The 22,111-nt window shown below is 38.7% G+C and overlaps 1 protein-coding gene across 1 annotated transcript in view; it reads right to left on the reverse strand.

Moving 5' to 3' along the window:
* Nucleotides 1–22,111, reverse strand: part of LOC105390486 (dopamine receptor 1) — a 108,347-nt gene that overhangs the window by 22,336 nt on the left and 63,900 nt on the right. Inside the window, exons 2-4 of the mRNA XM_048630452.1 lie at nucleotides 16,584–16,714; nucleotides 13,150–13,246; nucleotides 7,761–7,941 (exon numbers count right to left, since the gene is read on the reverse strand). Coding sequence (XP_048486409.1) covers nucleotides 7,761–7,941; nucleotides 13,150–13,246; nucleotides 16,584–16,613 — 308 coding nt within the window. The 5' untranslated portion in view covers nucleotides 16,614–16,714. The remainder of the gene's footprint in view (nucleotides 1–7,760; nucleotides 7,942–13,149; nucleotides 13,247–16,583; nucleotides 16,715–22,111) is intronic.

Below are 22,111 nucleotides of genomic sequence, written 5' to 3' on the forward strand. Positions count from 1 at the left end.
CCGTGGGACACTGAAATGGCTATATATATTATATATAAAAAAAAACAAATAGTAGGATTAGTACACTGAGCTCAAATAAGTATCATGAAGCGTAGAAGACATATTTTGGGTCTCTTTGGAGGTGAGGCGGAATGTGTTCAAACCGCGCAACTCTATTGGATAGCGCTTTGCCGCTCACCCACTATTGGTCTATTGCGTCAACGCGTTCTAAAATCCTCTCTTATGATTCCTAAATGAATAGAACATGAGTAGGTAGATAGCCGCAATTTTGTTCAAGATATATGGCTACCTGTAGTGTACTGTAGTGTAGTTTCTACCCACTGTAGACTTTCATTATTGAGTTGTAAGTGAAATTAAATAATTTATACATACGTAAACTCTTTTAAATAAGTGATCTTCGACTCATCTTTCATTTGTCAATATATTCAAATAGGAATGCTGTTTTTTTATACTTATTACAGTCACAAGCTTTGTTCAAAAATAACAATCTATTTTAGTCTAGTCTCTTTTATATCCAAAAGTAATTTATTGCCATAATGTTTGGCATATCCAGCAATCAAACACACATAAAACATTTATTTCAATTTCCGAAAAACTTTCTTTAACACGAAACTTTTCCTTCGATATAACGCGAAAGTCTCAGACAACGCCAATTTCCGCTATTAGACATCAATTTTCGGTCGCTTTATTGACAAAGTTACCGAATTCACTTGTAAAATTGTAATTATTAATCCATTACTGCTAGGGCATATTTCAAGTGTGGTCGTAATGGGGTATAGTAGCTTCGAGACCAGATGAAGTGAAATTATGATCTTTCTCTTGACGTATTTCACAATTAGAGAGTTATTTTGAATTTCTGTATGCTTATAAAAATATAACTATTTCAGCATGAAGAAATTTTTGCTATTAAAATTTCATGTATTCATGTAACACCCAAATTCATAGACTGTATTTTAAGTTTAAATTACATTTACAAATGACTTCGAAACACAGGAGTTTAGACTCTTCATGACAAGCATGACAAGGAAAAGCCAAAATTTGTATACACAAAGTAATTTGTAAACCTATTTTAAGGGTCGGCAATAGGGAATCGAGGGTTGGCATTGTCATAGAATTATATAGTAAATGATGCTCTACAGCCTTGAAAAAAATCACACAGGTAGCCGAAGAGTCTAGCTAGGTGCTGAATCATTCGAATTTAAGTAAATGCTTATGGATAACTGTAAATTAATTTCAGAAAACCAGTAAATCACACTCCCGTATTGTAACAACTGTGTCGTAATTATCAAGAATTTTCATATGATTCTTATCAAATTATAAAGATAAATGCTTGGACTAGGCGCTAAATACCTTGTTTTTAAATAAACACACACCTATTTTGTGTAAATTAATAACAAACTTGGCCAATTTTTTCCCCTCAAATCTTCATACAAATATCTATGGCGGCTTTCTGTGTTATAAAATCATAAACACTAGCGACGTTTGACTCAGTCGGCCGCTGGCCTCCAAAGAAGGGTCACGTCGGTTTAGGCAGCACTGACAGCTCGCGATCTTTTCGTGTACAGATACAAAATCACTGCACATTGGTTGTCATTGCACTTTTTCAACTTTTTATGACACCAACATAATTTGATTTGAAATTGAGGAAGCATAATTTCTTACACTATATTCAATACATTAAATTAAATTAGATAGTGGGCAATGTTCTCGCGTGACATTACAGTCTCGTAAAGGTCCGATGAGGAGCAGGAATATAGCGAATGGATCTAAGTGATGACAATACGTAGGAACATTAGGTTAGGATTCATCAAAAACACAGTCTCATGGTACTGGTTGAGGAATGGTCTCGTGAGGATCTGATGAGGGCAGTAACAAGTTGGTGACTGAATTTTATTTCAAAGATGTTAATAGCTAAAAGCATCGAGTTTGGGCTATTAAGTATGTTTTTCAGAGAGACAGAAAGATATTTTAGGTTTCCTCTGGATTAGGTAGGTTTACTGGGTTTACTAAATTCATTCGTAACGTAAAATTGATAATGACGGAATTTCTTCTATAGACAGTAGTTACTAAAAAAACCAACGATAGATGGCGTAATTTGCAGAAGTACCTATCTAGTCACCCTGTCACGGGGTGACTTCGTTTGGTAACTCAGAAAAAATACTATATGTTATTGCATCAATAATAAAAAAATCAAGAAAATATTCAAAGTTTCCATCCTCGCACACAAATCACAAACTCATGCCCTGTTCTAGGAGCAGGGTCTACCCTAGTGCATTTTCATGACCACTTTTCGGTTCTACCTTTTTTGGCCCAAGATTTATTTGCCTAATCTCGTATTGCATAGTAACGTTTGGTCAAAGTCTCGTTTCGCCGAAAATCGTATGTGTGTATGTGTATGTATGTATTGCACAAAACCCAGCCAGGAGTTACCCTGCATCCTGGATTACGCCAGGCCAACCAGGCAGCACATAGTTTTTAAGAGGAGGGGGAACACACGCTCAGGGATAGGTAAGGAAAGTGAGTATAATCGACCGAGTATGCACCCTAATAAGCCAATATAGGAGGTAGGGTACGGGTAGGAATAAGGTTTGTGGAGAGCGTAATTTGTTAGCCTTCTTGGCATGTCTGGGTGCATGTGATACATTCTTCTTCGTGCTGCTGCTGCTCGGGTCTGATATCCTGTTCCAGTCCATGGAATGGTCCTGTGCTGATGCTGAAGTGGTCCTGTGCTGATGCTGAACTGGTCCTGTGTTGATGCTGTAGTGTGTGCCAGTAGATGACTGGAGTGGTCCTGTGCTGATGCTGAACTGGTCCTGTGCTGATGCTGTAGTGTGTCCTGTGCTGTTGCTGAAGTGGTCCTGTGCTGACGCTGAAGTGGTCCTGTGCTGATGCTGTAGTGTGTGTCTGTAGATGGCTGGAGTGGTCCTGTGCTGATGCTGGAGTGGTCCTGTGCTGACGCTGTAGTGTGTGCCAGTAGATGGCTGGGGTGGTCCTGTGCTGATGCTGTAGTGTGTGCCAGTAGATGGCTGGGGTGGTCCTGTGCTGATGCTGCAGTGGTCCTGTGCTGATCCTGAGTGGTCCTGTGCTGATGCTGGAGTGGTCCTGTGCTGATGCTGCAGTGGTCCTGTGCTGATGCTGCAGTGGTCCTGTGCTGATGCTGGAGTGGTCCTGTGCTGATGCTGTAGTGGAGTGACTGTAGATGGCTGGAGTGGTTCTGTGCTGATGCTGGAGTGGTCCTGTGCTGACGCTGAAGTAGTCCTGTGCTGATGCTGTAGTATGTGACTGTAGATAGCTGGAGTGGTCCTGTACTGATGCTGTAGTGGAGTGACTGTAGATGGCTGGAGTGGTCCTGTGCTGATGCTGCAGTGGTCCTGTGCTGATCCTGAGTGGTCCTGTGCTGATGCTGGAGTGGTCCTGTGCTGATGCTGCAGTGGTCCTGTGCTGATGTTGTAGTGGAGTGACTGTAGATGGCTGGAGTGGTTCTGTGCTGATGCTGGAGTGGTCCTGTGCTGATGCTGCAGTGGTCCTGTGCTGATGCTGGAGTGGTCCTGTGCTGATGCTGTAGTGGAGTGACTGTAGATGGCTGGAGTGGTTCTGTGCTGATGCTGGAGTGGTCCTGTGCTGACGCTGAAGTAGTCCTGTGCTGATGCTGTAGTATGTGACTGTAGATAGCTGGAGTGGTCCTGTACTGACGCTGTAGTGGAGTGACTGTAGATGGCTGGAGTAGTCCTGTGCTGATGCTGCAGTGAGTGACTGTAGATGGCTGGAGTGGTTCTGTGCTGATGCTGGAGTGGTCCTGTGCTGATGCTGCAGTGGTCCTGTGCTGATGCTGGAGTGGTCCTGTGCTGATGCTGTAGTGGAGTGACTGTAGATGGCTGGAGTGGTTCTGTGCTGATGCTGGAGTGGTCCTGTGCTGACGCTGAAGTAATCCTGTGCTGATGCTGTAGTATGTGACTGTAGATAGCTGGAGTGGTCCTGTACTGACGCTGTAGTGGAGTGACTGTAGATGGCTGGAGTAGTCCTGTGCTGATGCTGCAGTGAGTGACTGTAGATGGCTTAAGTGGTCCTGTGTCTGATACTGCAGTTATGCTGTAGCTGTAGATTTCTGTAGCGTTCCTGTCGCTTACGTCTGTGACTTCTGAGCTGGGTATTGGTTTACAGGATTGATGATACTTATTCTGTGTTTGTGTGCGTCTTCGATTGGTGGCGATAATTGATTGAAAATAAATTGATTGTTATCTTCCATTTATTATTCAGTTCTAGCGGTGGATACTCGTGTAGGCAACGGTTGCATATGAACTATAGTTGCTATAATGATTTTATTATATTTTATCTTGTGTTCGTTTTTCAGTTTCCCTTGAATGGTTCGTTGATGTAGACAGCTACATATCATCATATACCAAGCGGTCAAAAATACTTGGTAGAATTCCATTAAAATATTCGGTGAGCTATTGTTTTAGGGGTACAGTTTCTGTCTATAAACATTTTTGTTATATTCTGCTTAAAAAGTATCTTTGTTGCAATGTGGGAATTTAGTTTAACAAACTTTGGCTTTGTCTACTTTTTCCCCATTGTTTCAGTTTGGGTCTATTTTATGGCTTGCAGATGTTCCGTTTCTTTTGGCGCAATGGGTCTATTGCCGGGGTTTTTTTTAAAAAAATATTATTCTGGTCTGAAAGAGAGCTTATTTCTAAGAATTGCGTTTGCTGTGGAAAAAATATTAGTCAGTGGTCCTAAACCCTGCACATGTTTGTATAATAGGATACTTACGTTAGTTTCCAGGCATTGTTAATTAAAATATATATTATGTTAAGTTTGTTCATGCAATGATTAAATCGGTGATGTTTTAATTTACTAACTAAAGTTTTTATTCGTTGGTATTTTGCTGGATGGTGTAAGTGTCGTGCTAGATTTTTTGGACACGCACTGGTTTCGTTATTAATCCTTTTCAAAATTTAACAGATCTTAGGAACACTGTTCATGCAATAAAAGAATTTGAGTTTTTTGTTGTTGACTATAGATAAATGCATTTGGTGATATTCTGCTGGATACTGTGCTATTTGGATAAGTTAAAATTAAAGCAATATGAGATTCTTTTTTTCTTTCCCTGTTCAAAAAATTGCAATAATCACCACGTTTTGCTTAGTTCAAGTAACCACTACTTTCGTTCAGGACATATTGAGATAAAAGGCTTTTAATTTCAAATGTATTCGGAAGGATGACAAAGTATGCTGATTGCCTTCTGTCAGGTGCCCTGAAGGTCTGGTAAAACTACGGTGTTGCGGATAGTTGGTATTTCTGAAGCAACGTCAGCTGGTCTCTAAATCGGGATTGGAATTCTCTCACCAGATTCTCACGGATAATGCTTTAGGGTATGACGGTGGCGGATGGCGAACTTATATCACGCCTATAAAGGGGCTGCGTCACACTATAATTTATACACTTCACACACTAGAACCGCGCACTTTAATGAAATGACTATATTGATACAAGGCAAGAGATTAGGTAATTAGACACTATAGTATACACATTGCAAAACTTTTTCAATAAATAAGAGATCACTTAATATAGATACTTATAAAGACTCAAGTTTTCGTACAACGGTTACTGATAAACAAAAGGCAACGCGAAACAAAGGATCTTTATGCGCAAAGGCCAGCGGCCAACACGTGTTGGGGCCCGGGAGCGCCCGGCGGACCCGACCGTCCCGCTTGCCTGTCACAATGCAACTCCTCGTTTCGCCGAAAATCGTATGGCATAAATCTCGATTAGTAAAAAGTTATTTCGCATTATCTTGTTTAGCCTAATAATGGTATGGCCAAATCTTGAATAGCCTAATAATAGGTTTATACAAAGTAATAATATTTGTTTGGCTTTAACTTTGACGGAGCGTCTCTCTATAGCGCAAACTGGTGCCTTGTATTGTTTCCGCTGTTTGGAAAACGCTCCGCTCCGCTTCGCTGCGCTCCGCTTTGGTTTTGATGAACATGTGTACCTAACACGCTCCTCCTCGCTTTGCTCGTCGTCGCACCTATCTTTAGGTTTCGATCTCATGGGGTTTGTAATAATTATTGTATGTGTATTATAAATGTATGTTGTATTGCTCGTTTACTTTCGATTTTTTAATCATTCAATATCGTGATTTTCGGGATGTATGAGAAAAAATACCACAATTTGTACATTTACTACATACTTAATATATTATTTATTAAGATAACATTAGGAGAAACAAGATTATACATAGGTATAGACGAACATACATTTGAGCAAACGAAACTTAGGTGTTTAAAGATTGTGCCTAAAGAGTTTTAGACGAAACGAGCCTTATGCCACATAATTCTTGGCAAAGTGATGGTTCGGCCAAAAAAGTTTAGACCATACGAGTTATGCGAAATGAGTTTTGGTCAATAAAGATTATGCGAGATGAGGGGAACCGCAACTTTTCACTTGTGTCCCACCGTTTTCGGTGCTCAGCGGAATAGCACCATTAACCATTATTATTCTGAGATATCATCACTTCTTATTCTGAGTTACCCAACATAAAAACACGCCATCCATTGAAATCATTTTTTAACTAGGATTTGTCTATGGTGTGGTCCCCAAATTTAAGGGTAAAAGCAAAATAATTATATTTTAACCTTTTTTATACCTATTATATTAAAAGACCAATTCAACGATACCCTACCTACACCATCAAAATAACCGGAAAAAATATCAGCCCCAATTTACTTGTATGGGAGAGGGAGTACCCCAATATTTTTTGGGGTACTCCCCATATCTATGCGAAATATCAGCTTGATATCTTTACCCGTTTCTGAGAAAAAGGGCGGTGACAGACATTCAGTCAGACAGACGGACAACAAAGAGATCTTATAACGGTTGCTTTTTTTCCTTTTGAGGTACGAAACCCTAAAAATAAGAAAAAATATTATTCTGCTACCAAAAAATATACTTACAAACATACAAACATACAATCGAAAAATATTACCCTCCTCCTTCGGCAGTCGGGTAAAAACAAGTGAGACAGGGGGTCATTCTGAACTTTTGTTCTACGAGTTTTAAAAATTAACAAAAAAAAAACCTTTTTCATAGAAACTTTGATGACACGTGACTTTTTACCATGGAAAACGAATATTTTTTTTCGCGAATTTGCAAAACTCGTAGAACAAAAGTTGTTCAGAATGACCCCTTGAGTTGAGTCATCCCCTTTCGGCTTAGTATACCCTTAGTATCTACACTTTAATACCTGTAGTTACCTTTCTACAAGTAAGTAAATACTACATTTGTTTAGAAAGCTAATCGGGTTCCGAGTATGGAGAAAAGTGGCACCCCTATTAATTTCTACTCTTTCCTGGTGCTTACCAGTGTAATTAAAAATTATACTTACCCTCAAATCACTACTTGAAAATAATTGTCAATAAAGTTGGCGAGTAAAAGTTTATGACCCACTGTGCAAACTTACATGTGTGCGTGTCACTGCGTGTGCTGTGTGAAGAGCATTGAAAACCCAAATTTGGCGGGGCACGTCACCCTGTACGGGCCCTTAAAGTGACAAACGCTGAGTTTCAGAAAAGAACTTTGAGCTGATGTAATATGAACATAAAATCTATGTCTGTTTCTTTCTGTCCGTATAATTACTGTCAATGTGAGGCAGCAATATATTTAAGCCCGACATTAGCTTAAAGTTCCTTTCTGCAACTCAGCAGAAAAACTCTATAAATTCGGCTGTAAATATATATTTAATGAATGCAAAAACTCACCCAAGCAGATCATTGACCCCAGCGAAGGTCATGACAGCGGCCGCCACCAGCATGTCAGCAATCGCCAGCGACGCCAGGAACAGGTTGCCGATGCGTCTCAACCCTCGGTCGGTGTAGATGGCGACACAGACCAGGATGTTGCCGGCCACGCTCAGGAATATGAGGAGGGAGAGGAATATGCCTGGGGAGAGAAAGAGACAGGGTTACTCTGAGAGTAAGAGACAGATCGAAAGCTGTCACGTAATCGGTACATTAATTACAACAAGATTGAGTCGTGGATGCGTCTGAGCCTGCGGTCGGTATAGATGCGACGCAGACTAGGATGTTGCGAGAGGGAGAGTAATATGCCTGGGGGAAGGTAAGAGATAGAGCTATTGTCTTGTTTGCGTGCATGAAAGAAGTCTCCTTCAGTGATGTAACACATGCTATCAGTGGGCAATAAACCAACATTTGTAAGGCGCGGAGCTAGTGCAGCGCGTGAACCGTGGTGACTCTTCCGCTCCATACAACTTCACGTTTACTCGCCACTACTCGAACGGAGTAAAAACTCGCAACTCCATGCAGCACTGTTGTTTTTCATTGCTTAGAAGAAAAAAAATGTATTTTTCTCCATTAACAGATATCTATATTTGTTGAACATAAAGCTCCTTTTAATCGCAATGTAATATAATGGTACACAACTAATATTATTTACACGCATCGCAGCCCAATCTTTTGTAGTCCCTGGAGACTTCAGCTAAGTAAATTAATTGTTCATATACCTCCATATTATTATGTAAGTAGGTTCTTATCATTGCTTATTCTTTGTTTCGGTCTAGCTTGCAATTATTAAGACAGAACTAATGTACCTATTGTTTATCTAATTGTTATTTAGTAGTCTACCTATCAAAATCATTGGTCCCATCCAGATATAGAATTATATTATAAGAGTGAATCACTAGGATTTCTATCATTCTATCTTCCAATTTATAAATAAAATTCAGGCAAGCATTTTGTGTAATTTCTTCTTTTATTTCTGTTTGATTAAGATAATCACAGTTTACTATAGACTCAAGACGTGTTCTCTGGGAAAAGTGTAAAATCTTTGCGATTAGATTTCAGCAAACACTATCAAAAGTTTAAATAGAATTTCTAAGTGAATTAAATTATAGAGAAAATTTGCAGCTTTGTAAGAATAACACTAACTCATAGTATGGATAATTCTAACTGGTGGTTAGAAATGGTTTAGAACCAATGACAGCCTCATAACAAACAGCGTTTGGCATGGTAGGCAGGTACTAAGTTTTTATAGTAACATTTTGTCGATTCAGAAACCAGAAAATAACATCAAACTATAAATTTTATCTCTATAAAATGAGATTCACGGAAACACTTATAGTGTCCATTCCACAAGTCTGTGGTGTCGATTTTTAACAAGGAATTTTAGGTTGGACAGTTTATGTATTATTGTTAGGGGCCTTCAAAATCGACATCAATATACTACCAAATTACGAAAACGTCTTCAAGCTAAAATAGCAGATACCTACATTAATGAGCTGACTGACCTTTGTACAAAAACTATCTTGCCGATGCTTGACCAACACTAGCACGTATCGTGTCGGTATTAAAACGTAGAAGATACTGAATGAGCTTCGCACGAGACCTGAATGTTACGTGCTAACGTCCGACAACGTTTACTTTGCAACAGAAACTAGTGGCAACACCAAAAAAAAGTTTATTTGGGCAACGAATAAGGAAGGAAGGAAGGTCTGCTCCATCTAAGCTGTATGTTATATCTATCTAAAAATGAAACAACGTTACTATAGCAAATACTGACATAAATGTATTTAAAACAATATTGCTTTGTGTAAGCTAAGCGTTTTTGTCGTTAGATGCAAGTAACATATACAATGTACGAGTACATAGTTGTTCGAGCTGATTCTTCCTTTTTCTTTAAAATTTCTAACACTATGAAGTGGTAAATCTTACTGTTCTTCATTAAAGCCGCTACTTGAAGAAAAAATATATCTAAGTAATATATTTTACCTGTTGCAAAGGTAGTGTTGGAGAACTCTATTGAGATTGTAACAGACTCGAGACCAAGCAGAAAGTTTGGAAGGTGATGTAATCGAATACCCCTTGTTATCCTTCTGGATCAAAATAATGTCGTCTTTTGTCCGATAAAATAGGTCTCCATAATGATAGAAATAGCAGAATATTATGTCAGATACACACACTTTAATAAATTGTTGATTATAATAGATGAAGTACCTACTAGTATTTTGGTTTAATTCAACATTCATAACAAAAGACTAAAAATAGATATTGCCTGTTACAAGTATGTCAAGATTTAGTTTTTGATCGTATTTTTTACCATTTAGTAGGACTTTATAATACACTCACGGGCAATGAAAAAGTTCCACTCACAAAACGCCGACACCAAATAACCCTAATTTTTTTATACATTTAAAATAGAATTTGAACAAAATATTACCGTTTTTAGTTGGTAATATCCTGATGCTCTGTTATATGTACTTCAATGTTGCAGAAGGCGTCATTAACATAGCCTTTTCAGTTTAGAAGTAATTTGGTGCTTTTCTCAATGGAACCTTTTTTTATTATTGCCCGTGAGTGTAATACAGTTATATATGTTGGGACATCTCACACATGGCCATCCCACCCCAAGCTAGGCAGAACCTGTGTTATGGGTGTCGGACAGCTGATATATCTACACAAATACATAGATAGATAGATACCTACTAAATATAAATGTCAACACCCAAGACCCGAGTACAAATATCTGTCTTTTAACAAATATCTGCCCCAGCCGGGAATCGAACCCGGGACCTTCGGCTCAGTAGTCAGGGTCACTAACCACTACGCCATTCGGTCGTCGTTACTTGTTATGGCAATTTTTTTATACATTTGATCAATAAACTATCTCAACTTCCATACGATATAATGTACCAAATATCAAAATACTCTTACGAGAACAACATGCTATGAATTAAATGATAATAAAACCGTTGTTTGTACTTGCTACTTCAGCTAATGAACGAAATAATAACTCATCTCACATATCAATGCAATTTGAACCTTAAGCTTAAGAAAAAGAGCCGCTATTGGACAAAATAGCATTCGTACTGTTTATGTTTGTGTTAGGTTAGGTTACAATGCTTTAGCAAATATCAGTGAGTAAGTTTTGTACTCACACATTCAATTGAGGACAAACTTGCAACTGGGTCGGTTGCTGTGTGGAAAAGCTCTCAATTGAGCTACTTGTGTTTAGCACAATGAGCTGTTAAAGTTTTTAAATGTTAGAAATAAGCTTTTTGATAAACCACGGCTCTATAGTTGTTAAGTTCAGGTTTGAAATACTTTTCAATATAAACATAAAATGGGATTGAATAAAAAATTGTCTCAGTATGAAAAAACACACTATTTAAACATGCTGGTCACACTTCATAATATTATGATAACAAATTGGCTAGCCATATACACAAGAATCCTACGACAGGCGTTTCTCAGATCTATTCCACAAAAAATATCCGGGAAACATGCAGTTCTTAGTACCTACGTGTTTCAGGAATATCTTGCTATAATTAGGGCACAACTGAGGTAAGATCTAACGAGTACATCTATTTCGCCCACACATGCAGTTATATGCCCGCCCCGCGCCCGATCCGATCGTTTTGGGCACAGGCAGCGGGCAGATATGAGACTGTTACATCTGTGCCTTTTTGCAAGTTTTACCATGTATAACTGGCCAGTTAAATCTTTCAGATAGATCTGTCGGTATATTATCAAAATCGGCTTAGCCGTTCAAAAGTTATGCTACTTCTGGTGTTGAATGTTGGGGGTTTTTAACTTCGGTTTGGTAAGGTATTTATAGGTGTAATCTTGATAAATAGTCGTGTATCTAGTTGTTATGTTCCGAAACTCTTCAAAAGTACAATGTCTCTTCTACAATTCTTTGTACATAGAACTTTTTCAACTTTGTCCGTCTAGGCTTAAATTTTTTATTTCCTTCCATCAGTAGAGTGGACTGAAACCTCATAAATAATGTACTTACCCACTTTGAACTTTATTGCTGTGGGATAAGAGCGAATCGTTGTCAGCCGTATCTTCATCAATGTAGCCACACTTCTTACATTGTAGCACAGCATGTAATGAATAATGACTTTCTGATTCACTGCATTTTTTCGCATTTCGCAGACAATACTGTTAATTTGTTCAGGCAGGACTATTTACAGTATTGCATATTTATTGTAATAGCATTTGAAAGGAATTATAAACGGTGGTTTCAGAAAGTCGACTTAATTGCACAAGGTTTATTTATGGAGTCGTGTTGAATCAACTCAAATCTATATTTTTTGATAATGAAACCCTGAAATTGATTTTTACAAAACATTTATTAGAATTGTTAAAAACTGGAACCTGAATGTCATCATTCATTCATCTTTGTAAGTAATTTGAATTTACCAAAAATGTAAAAAAAATAAAAACGCATAAATGTAGGCTACGAAACCGCTACGAAACGGCTACGGGCTACGGCGTAGCTCGTAGGCTTTCGTAGCACATTCGTAGTAAATTAACGGGTTTTGAATTATTTTGAATTAATTTTTGTACGGCATTTACATCTATTAAAAGAGAAAAAGTAAATAAATCTAAAACAAGACAAATATTTGCCCCAATTCGCTTACTTTAAAAATATAAGCATAGCGGGTACCGGATATCCGTCGAGCGCTTCAGCAGAGAATCCGGCTTACTTGGCAAATCGAGTTGAAATGATATTTGGACACAATATTACAACCTTTTTCTTAACGTGTCATTGACAGACACTATAGATAAAATAAGATTTGTCACCGTGGCAGGAGGATTGGTCAGTCACGTTCATACAGTCATGATTCATAGAACAACGCGGACTCGGGTGTACGCGACGGATTAGTCAGTTAGGCCTGGGTCTCCTATTTACTCCGTAGGTCGCGTCAAGTGTCACCGCCGTAGGCCGCGTCACGATACTCACTACGTCTACGCGCCAACGTCGGCGTGTGAGGGAGACCGCATCAGTACATTTCTATAGTGAGCATCGTGACGCGGCCTACGGCGTGACGCTGGACGCGACCTGCGGCGTAAATAGGAGACCCGGGCCTTAGCAACTGTCACTATTGTAACATTTCACCGCGGTGACAAAACCTACATGACTGTGCGCTAGTGCTTGCCATTTACATGCTAAGAAGAAGAATGTCATCTTTGCTTAATAACTTATTCTTCTTATATTTAAGAGCTTTGCTCTTGCCGGTGTTCCCGCCATCGGGTTCTGTCGTAAGATAGTTAATTCATTTCTTTGTACGACGCGACCTTTGCTTTGTTCGTAAGTTGGTCTTCATAGCTTATTTATGTAACTTACCAACGAGTAATATGGACAGTAGCGTGACTGCGTCGGGGTCATCATCGTCGTCGTATTCCTCCAAGATGGCGCTGCTGTCGTTCGCTCCCAGCACCACCTGTGGCGGAAATTGGAACTATTTATTTGCTAAGCTGAGATTTGAGGACTTATAATTTGCACCTACTACCTATATGTTCTATTAAAGCTAGAAGTTAAGTGTTTTTAGAGCGTTTCTTAATCGTTTCTCTTATTTAACTTCTTCTGTTTAATAAAAGCATTTTAACAGAAACCGCGTAATTTGAGGTTTTCCTCCCAAGATTTAAGATTAATTTAACGAAAATTTTACAATTATTTGTTTATTGTTATGATTAAGATTTTACCCCTGTTACAGAGGTGATAAATAATCATTTTTTTACGGCGTTGATGTTTAAGCGTCTCTACTGCGCTATACCAAGGCTATACTTACCACACATTAATTATTACTACCCCACACAAAACGCGTTTACATTTCACTCCTCGATCGGTGTAAAGACTCGGACTCTGTTGCAGCTAGGAAATTGTATCTAACGTTATATAGAACTCCACTTAAGTTAGTACGTCTTCGCACCTGCTACTTCCACTTAGTAGTTGAAGCGGGGATTGCATTCAAAGATACAATTAATATTAATATCACAGCTGTATTGAAGTTCTGAGCCGTTAGCACAGGATTCGATACTATTTTTGAATCTACACAAACATATTCAACTGTCACTATTTTCGAATCTACACAAACATATGGAAAAAACAAATGCCACTTTTGGAACTAACAAATTTGTCTTACATTTTGACAGTGACATTTGACGATACGCAACGTAAACGGAGGTTTCGAATCCTGTGCTCGCGACTCTAGTGTCGGAATACGACATTTTGTAAGATTGTATTTGGAGCCGTGAAACAGCAACGGATACGTCCTTATGAGGTTGTTGTAGATTCAAATCATGGAATGTCATGTACCAGCATCTTCTGAAGCAGTGGAAATTTATTGAAATTGAATATGAATAATCTTTATAAATATTATCTTCTTGAATGCAAGCAAATATGTCAAGAAAGCCCGATACATACAAACGCTACGAACCTGACTCACAATAGCCATACCCAAGGCACTCCAAGCCAAATGTTTGGCGAAAATTTACATACACCGAGTGTTGCCAATTGGCAAGCAAACATATCGATACCAGAGAAGTGGTACTCCCTTTCCAACAGGGTACGGTAATACAGTTAGCATACATGTGTATGTAGATATGCTCTTTGAAAGGGCTATTGAAGATCTGCAGTCTAGATCTCGGATTGCGAGCCTGAATAGGTTTGTTGGTTTTAGTACCTTTATAGTTCGGGTACATGTGCTTTGAACAGCGTGTATACGAGTTGTTTCCAGCACAGATTCAAGGGGAAATATAGCCACTGTATGACTGCATATCTGTAATATAACTGTATTTATCTATCATGAGGTTGACGATAATGAGAATACAAAATATAACTATGTCCGATGGATGGATGCATCCTGGCAACACTGCCAGGATTCATCCACATCATCAAGCAGCAATCGTCCTATGCCGATTTGGTTGTAAATATGTAGTATAATAATAATTTACATTAGTAGTAAAACAAAAATTGTTCAGAATGACTTCCTCAGTCACCTCCTTAATATACCACTTTTGGAACAACCTATAGATTGCTCTGCGAAATTTTTCTTGTAAGAGAAAATCCTTTAAGTTCAATAAGTACTTATGTAAGTTGCACCATCTGTGCTGTACGTGATGCATATACGTGGAATTCATTTTAAAACCACAAACCATTCTTCTATCACGAAGCAAACCGCAATTTAAACAAAATCAATTGAGGTATCCGTTCAAGTTCAAAGGCGATTTAAGTATCAATCCACACGAACATCACGCGGCGAAACCGCGCCAATACAATGTTGGAATGGAAATTGGATTCGAGAAATGTAGGTGACACTATTGTTAGTATTGTTACCGACCATTTCTATTTCGTCCCATTTGTAGTAATGTGAAAGAAAACTTTCATTGGTGTATTCAATTTCAGTTTTTACTGAACTGTATCGGTTATAGAAGGAGTTATATATTTTATACTGCATCAAAGGTATAAGGACGCAGCCCTAGGAATAACATGCTACAAACATCCGCAAATCATAACTAATGTTCATATTGTCTAATTTTTTTTTTTTTTTTTTATTTATTTATTTAAGGATCACAAAACAGATAAGTTACACTTTTAAAAACAATTTAAGAACTAGAGTAAAATTATTGTAATGTGTACTTTCTAAATACATGCGACCACAACACGAGTAGGTAAGTAAAGAAAACTTAAATGTTAAATAAACAGACTTATTTAACTAAGTAAAGTAAACAAAAAAAATAAGTGCGTTGTTTAGGTAAATTACTGTTAATAAAGTACCTATGTACTAGGTTTTTGTAGCTATATCTATAAACTAACTATAAACTTATAATTTAGAAACATGCGAAATTAATTGTAGTTAATTCAGAATTTTAGGGATTTTATGGCTGAAATAGAGGTGGAATATATATCAATATTATCTTTTAATTTATTATACAGTTCCATTATTCGATACACAGGAGCATGCTGACCCATATTAGTTCTGGAGAATGGTAGGTCAAAAGGATTTTGCTTAACGACTCTGCCTTTGACTTTAGGTACGTTTAAGCGTATTGCTTGTAGAAGGTCGGGACAATCAATCATGCCATGCAATAGTTTAAATAGGAATATTAGATCATTACGGTCTCGTCGTTGTTTTAGTGTGTCCATTTTAAAGTAGTCCAGTCGTGTCGAGTATGAAGTAAGTGTGCGACATAAGTTTTGACTGTAAGATAAATGATACATAAAACGTTTCTGAACTTTTTCTAGCCTGTCACTGTGTATTGCGTACACGGGGTTCCATGCGGGGCTGCAGTATTCTAATATAGACCTGACGTAAGAGTTGTAAAGTAGCTTTAATGTTTCGGGTTCACGAAATACTTTTGCTTTCCGAGTGACGAATCCTAGGACTTTGTTAGCTTTGGCGACTATCTTTTCTACATGCTTCTAATCTACCTACTTCATTCTGATTTGGTTCATACCCCGTCCCCACGGCCCTAGGGTTGCATATTTGTGACTTTTTAGCATTTCTGCGAGGAGACGAACTCTGTCCATGAAGTCGGTTGCGGTTTTCATTAGATATTTTTTTTGCGCATAGTGGCTCGTCCCAATAGTTTGTCTAATTAATTTAACATAAGGCTGTTTTTAACAGCATGCGGATTTGATCACTAACATATTCCTTGTAACGCGTGGAATATGTACGCGGGACGCGAGAAAATGGCGTGCAATCCCGCGTACGTGATGAAATTCGCATGCTGTTAAAACAGCCTAATAACTTAACCACACCGTGTTAAAAAACTTACATAGGTAGGTAGGGCAGACACGTACTCCATCTTATGCGCTGCGCATGGCGCTCAGGTCTCGTCGCTCAGCGGCCGGCGCCTGCGCAGCTCACGCGGCCACGAGTCAGCCATCTTGGATGCGCATCACAGGTCTGTTGGACAATAAAACGGAGTGTCAGAGCATTGGTCCACCGCGCGGCGTCACATAGTGGTACAGTAAGGTGCAGAGAAACCTGACCCCCCTCAGAACCATTGTTACTATGAGAGGGCGGTCAGGTTTCTCTGCACCTGACCGTACATACATTTTACTTAGCCGCGTCTCCACCGCACATCCGTCACGTCACCGTCAAGTCATATTAAATGGGTCCAGCCAGACTCGTCCCATTCCACACTCGACCCGGCCACACTCGACCCGAATTTCATAATTTCGATAAGGTTCATTATTGTTTGTTTTTTTTTTCTTATCGCAAAGTACAGTCGACAGAAAATGTTTATGGATTTCTTAAATGATTGCATATAAAGTGATTATCACTTAAATTTAAGAAATATGTTGATTAAACTAGCCTAACTTTGACCTCAGTAACAGAGAGAGGTAGTTTACCCTTCTCATTGTTTTAGCCTGAAATAAACGGGTTATCGATAACAATGGTCAAGATTTGGATGGCCTGCATCCATCTCTTTCGCGCACTTACTTGTATTGTAATTTATACATTTGATAAGCAAGGGCTACTGCGAAGTAATTATAATTTTATAAACAGCAAACGGATTTTATAAAAAGGATTTTATACATATTTCATTGTAAAAATATTTTGTGTAACTGTGATTTTAGCACACATAATTATTAATAGTTACTTATTTTGTAAATATATATTAATACTTATTACGTTTATAATTCAAAACATGTGTTACCTACTAATAATGTTTATAGAAAATGATAAATAAATGATTAAAAGTACAAATTATTACTTTTGTTTGAATTAATCAGCACATAAAACACCTAACTATAATTTCAGTAAAAAAACTCTTGTGGCTGACAGTACATTTCATACATTTCAACAAAAGTACCTAGACCTTATCGTATTTTAGAAATTCGGGTCGAGTGTGGCCGGGTCGAGTGTGGAATGGGACGAGTCTGGCTGGACAATATTAAATTTGGTCTAAAATATTCTCGTCCTCGTGACGATGACGTGACGGTGCGGCAAACGACTTCAGTACCCGTATCACGAAAATTCGAGCTAACGAATAGAATCGAATGCGAGTGCGACTATTGTCAACTTGACAGCACTTTCGAACACATTTTACCTTTCGAATGAGTTTCGAAAAGAATGACCACAGAGTACATAATATTATTCTGACAATGACCTATGGAATGATAGCTGTCAAACTTTCGCAAATCTATATACCGCCATTTTGTTGTTGACAGGTTGACAGCACTTTCGAATAGACTATCGAATAGAATATGCTGCGTTTTTTCCGGATCGCTCTACAGGATAGGCGATTGATGACCGAATGGTACGGTGGTTAGTATCGATGACTACTTTGCCGAAAATCCCGGATTTGATACCCGACAGGGCAGATATTTGTTCAAACAGAGATATTTGCACTCGGGTCTTGGGTGTTAATGTGTATCTATCTATGTAAATGTGTAAATATGACAGCTGATCGATACCCATATTTTAATACACATCATTCCCGCAATAATAGACGTTCTCATCATCATCACAACCCATCACGTCCCCACTGCTGGGGCACGGGTCTCCTTCCAATGAAGGAAGGGTTTTAGGCCTAGTCCACCACGCTGGCCTAGTGCGGGTTGGTGGACACCAACACAAGCAAGCTTGTGCTGAGAGAGTTGTCGGGTAAGTGGGCAACCCGACTGTCAGATGTTAGGACTAGGCTTAACGACGGCTGCCGAAGCAGCAACCGGGACCCACGGCTTAACATGCCGTCCAAAGCACGGAAGCGTCCAGAAAAGCACCACTTGAAATGGTCACCCATCCAATGGCTGACCGTGCCAGTTGTTGCTTAACCTCAGTGATCAGTTACGATCACTGAGGCCCGCTCGACTACGGACGCTTCTAGAACAGACGTTCAGAAACTCTTAAAAAATATGTTTTAGACAGTATAATTTTTATCAAACAGATAACTTTTATTTTGACACTGTAAAACAGGTTCTTAGCCTTTTACTCCGTAACATTGAGCATTGGTTAAACGTCCTTCTGATAAGCCGAACAGAGTTGAAAGTCACTTGGCAAACACGCGAGTATTCAATGAGGCCTGCAATTTGCCGTGAGTGTGCCCATAATGGAACGAAAATTAATATATCTTCGAAAACGGAATGCGTGATTCGGAGCATTCACTTTGGTAGAAGTGATTTTCAGGTCTTTTTGCAGAGTGTCAGTCCGCACACTTATGTTTTTTTTTCATTTGGTGGCGCTGCTAGTTTGCCTTACATTTCACCGTAAATGCAAGGCTGGAATGCTTGTCTAGTGACATGCTGAAATAAAACATGTAAATTATACATGCTATGATTCAATTAGTAGTATAGTATAAAATAGGTAGTAACATATTTATGTTAGTATTCGTTACTACGGTAGATAAAGTTATATTTATCTAGGTAACATTGATTTTTTTTGTATAAAATTAATATTTTTTTTAATATAATTTAAAAAGCATTGAATTCTAACTAAAATAGGCCTTTCAATTATCGTTTCATGTTCTCACAATTCACATCTCCCTTATCTCTGTTTATGCCTTGGAATATTTTTCTGTGTGAATATTTCGGTGACGTTGAGAGGTATTAACGGTTTTGTTGGTATTCCCAGTTCTGATTATTACATTCCGACCCCGTTACAGGGCGCCTACTGCGGTTTTGTCATTCAAATTGATATTTTCTATGATACCTACACTCGCGAGCAATGAAAACTTACCAGTGACAAAGCACCAAATTACTCTTTAACAGAAAAAACTAGAACAAACAAACAAGTATCTTGCACCAAACATTTAAAAACGAAATTACAACAGTCAAAGCAAGATAGCAATAGATTTAATGTCGTTTAAATGTTTGGTGCAAGTCACCCTTAGGGCAGCACATTAGGATATTAAACTAAAAACAATTATATTTTGTTTAAATTCCAAATTAAATGTTTAAATAATAAAAGTAAAAGACGCAAAATTTAATATTTTCAATCAATATTTGGCTTCAATCATTACATTACATCATGAATACAAATGTATCATCATATCTGATATTATGAAATCATACAACGTACACCTTATTACACGTCAGTATCAAAAGGTCACATTACATCCCTGAAAAATATTCGATCAGCATAAATAATGTAATGTGATAAAAGAACATTCGGGATAAAATTATCCATAACTTATAAAATATATAAATATAAACAAACAAAAAACCCGACTGCACGCTAAAAAGATGAAAACAAGCCCAAGTGTTAATGGAAAGTATCGCAGGCGGGGACCAGCAAAGGGTTCACCATTTAGCTGAATGTTACTTAGATAGGTACCTTGTGTGACGGTCAAGTTGGTCCCCGCCTGCGATACTTTCCATTAACACTGGGGCTTGTTTTCATCTTTTCAGCGTGCAGTCGGGTTTTTTATTTGTTTATAATTATATTTTTTTATTTGTAACTTTTTAGTTGTTTTTATTTTATGTCAGTAGTCCGGTTTTAGTTTATGAACATTTTTTAATGACATAATTTTGGTGTTGTAATTTAAATACCTACAATATGCATATTATGTGCTAATCAAGCCCTTTCATTTGATACCCATCACGGCATAGTTGGAAAGATATTATTTTTTCGATTATCACTTCTAGAGGGCGCTATATACATTTTAATGTAACATCACATAGCCTATAACCATCGCGCAATTAATACGCTTCTAACGATACCTCATACATCAAAATATATGAAGCCGTTTAGGCTACAGGAGGGAACAAAGAAACAGACATACATACATACAAACATACAATCGAAAAACATTACCCTCCTCCTTCGGCAGTCGGGTAAAATAACTAAAATCACTCACTCACTCTCACTCACTCTTGATGGCTCATTGACCCGAAGTGGATTTCCGCTACCAAAAGACGCCACTTCTCTCTGTTCTGCGCAAGTTCTCGCCAGTTGTCCGCTTTGAGCTCGCGCAGATCCTTCTCCACCTCATCTCTCCAGCGATACTTGGGGCGACCGACTGGCCTACGCCCAACGGGTCGCGCTTCGTATGCCATCCTAGTCGCCCGATCCTCTCCCATTCTTTCTACGTGCCCAAGCCAGCGGAGTCTTGCAGCTTTATATTTATTATCTTTACTATAGTCTCTCCAATTATGTTGGGCCCGGCCATTAGGTTTTCGAGTTCAGCATTTCTACGGATCCTCCAGGTGCCATCATCGCGTTTCGTGGGGCCAAAGAGCTTACGTAAGATTTTACGCTCTGTGACCAGGAGTTTATTCTCTTCACTTTGAGTCAACGTCCAAACTTCGCACCCGTACATAAGTATTGGCCTTACGACTGTTTTATAGATGCGCAGTTTTGTAGTTCTTGATAGAAGTTTGGACGTGAGTACTTTGTGGAGGGCAACAGAGCATCTCAGCGCATTTTGGACCCTAACCTCGATCTCTCCTTGATCTTTTCTTATCCCCAGGTATTGGCATCTGTTATTGTACACCCAGGTACTTAAACCTTGCGATACCCTTGTAGGTCGTGTTTCCTACTTGGAGGTCTTTTCTTGGGTTGTTTGGGTCGTTGCGTCTTGTCATGTGGAGATACTCTGTCTTCTCCTGGCTTATTCTAAGCCCCACTTTGGTCGCCTCCTCTTCAAGGACTTGTACCATCTTTACCACCTCTTCCTCAGTCTGACCGATTAGGGCAAGGTCATCGGCGTAGCCAATTACCTTGTGCTGTCCTCCTAGTGGGATGCCCACATCTAGCGCCAGTACTCTTTGGATGGTATGTTCGAGTACTAGGTTGAACAGCACGGGTGACAGCGCATCTCCTTGTTTCAGCCCAGTAATTACCTCGAACTCGTCCGTTAGGTCATTGCCCACTTTCACCCGCATCTTGCTCTTTCCCGTAGCCACTTTGATCATTTGGACTAGTTTCTCAGGAATTCCACAGACAGACATGTAAAACTTATAACTCATTTTAGCTAAGTGGAGGGTTTAAAATGGCATATTTGTTCATTGATCATGATTCAATTTATACAACATAGGACGTAATGTACGATGTAAGTCGATAATACCTACTTTATGAATACTTATAAAACACACTCAGTTCTGTTGAAAAGAGGACAAAATCACTTAACAAAATTTACACAGAAATATCACTCAACGCATACTAAATAAAAGCTTAAATCGATGGGACAGATTTACATACTGTTTACTCTGGCCAACACTGAACTGACTGCTGAATGGTGTAGTGGTTAGTGACCCTGACTGCTATGCCGAAGGTCCCGGGTTCCATTCCCGGCTGGGGCAGATATTTGTTTTCGGAAGAATTTGTACTCGGGTCTTGGGTGTTGATATTTATATT

Source organism: Plutella xylostella, chromosome 26 (assembly GCF_932276165.1).
Source record: "Plutella xylostella chromosome 26, ilPluXylo3.1, whole genome shotgun sequence".
Classification (NCBI taxonomy): Eukaryota; Metazoa; Arthropoda; class Insecta; order Lepidoptera; family Plutellidae; genus Plutella; species Plutella xylostella.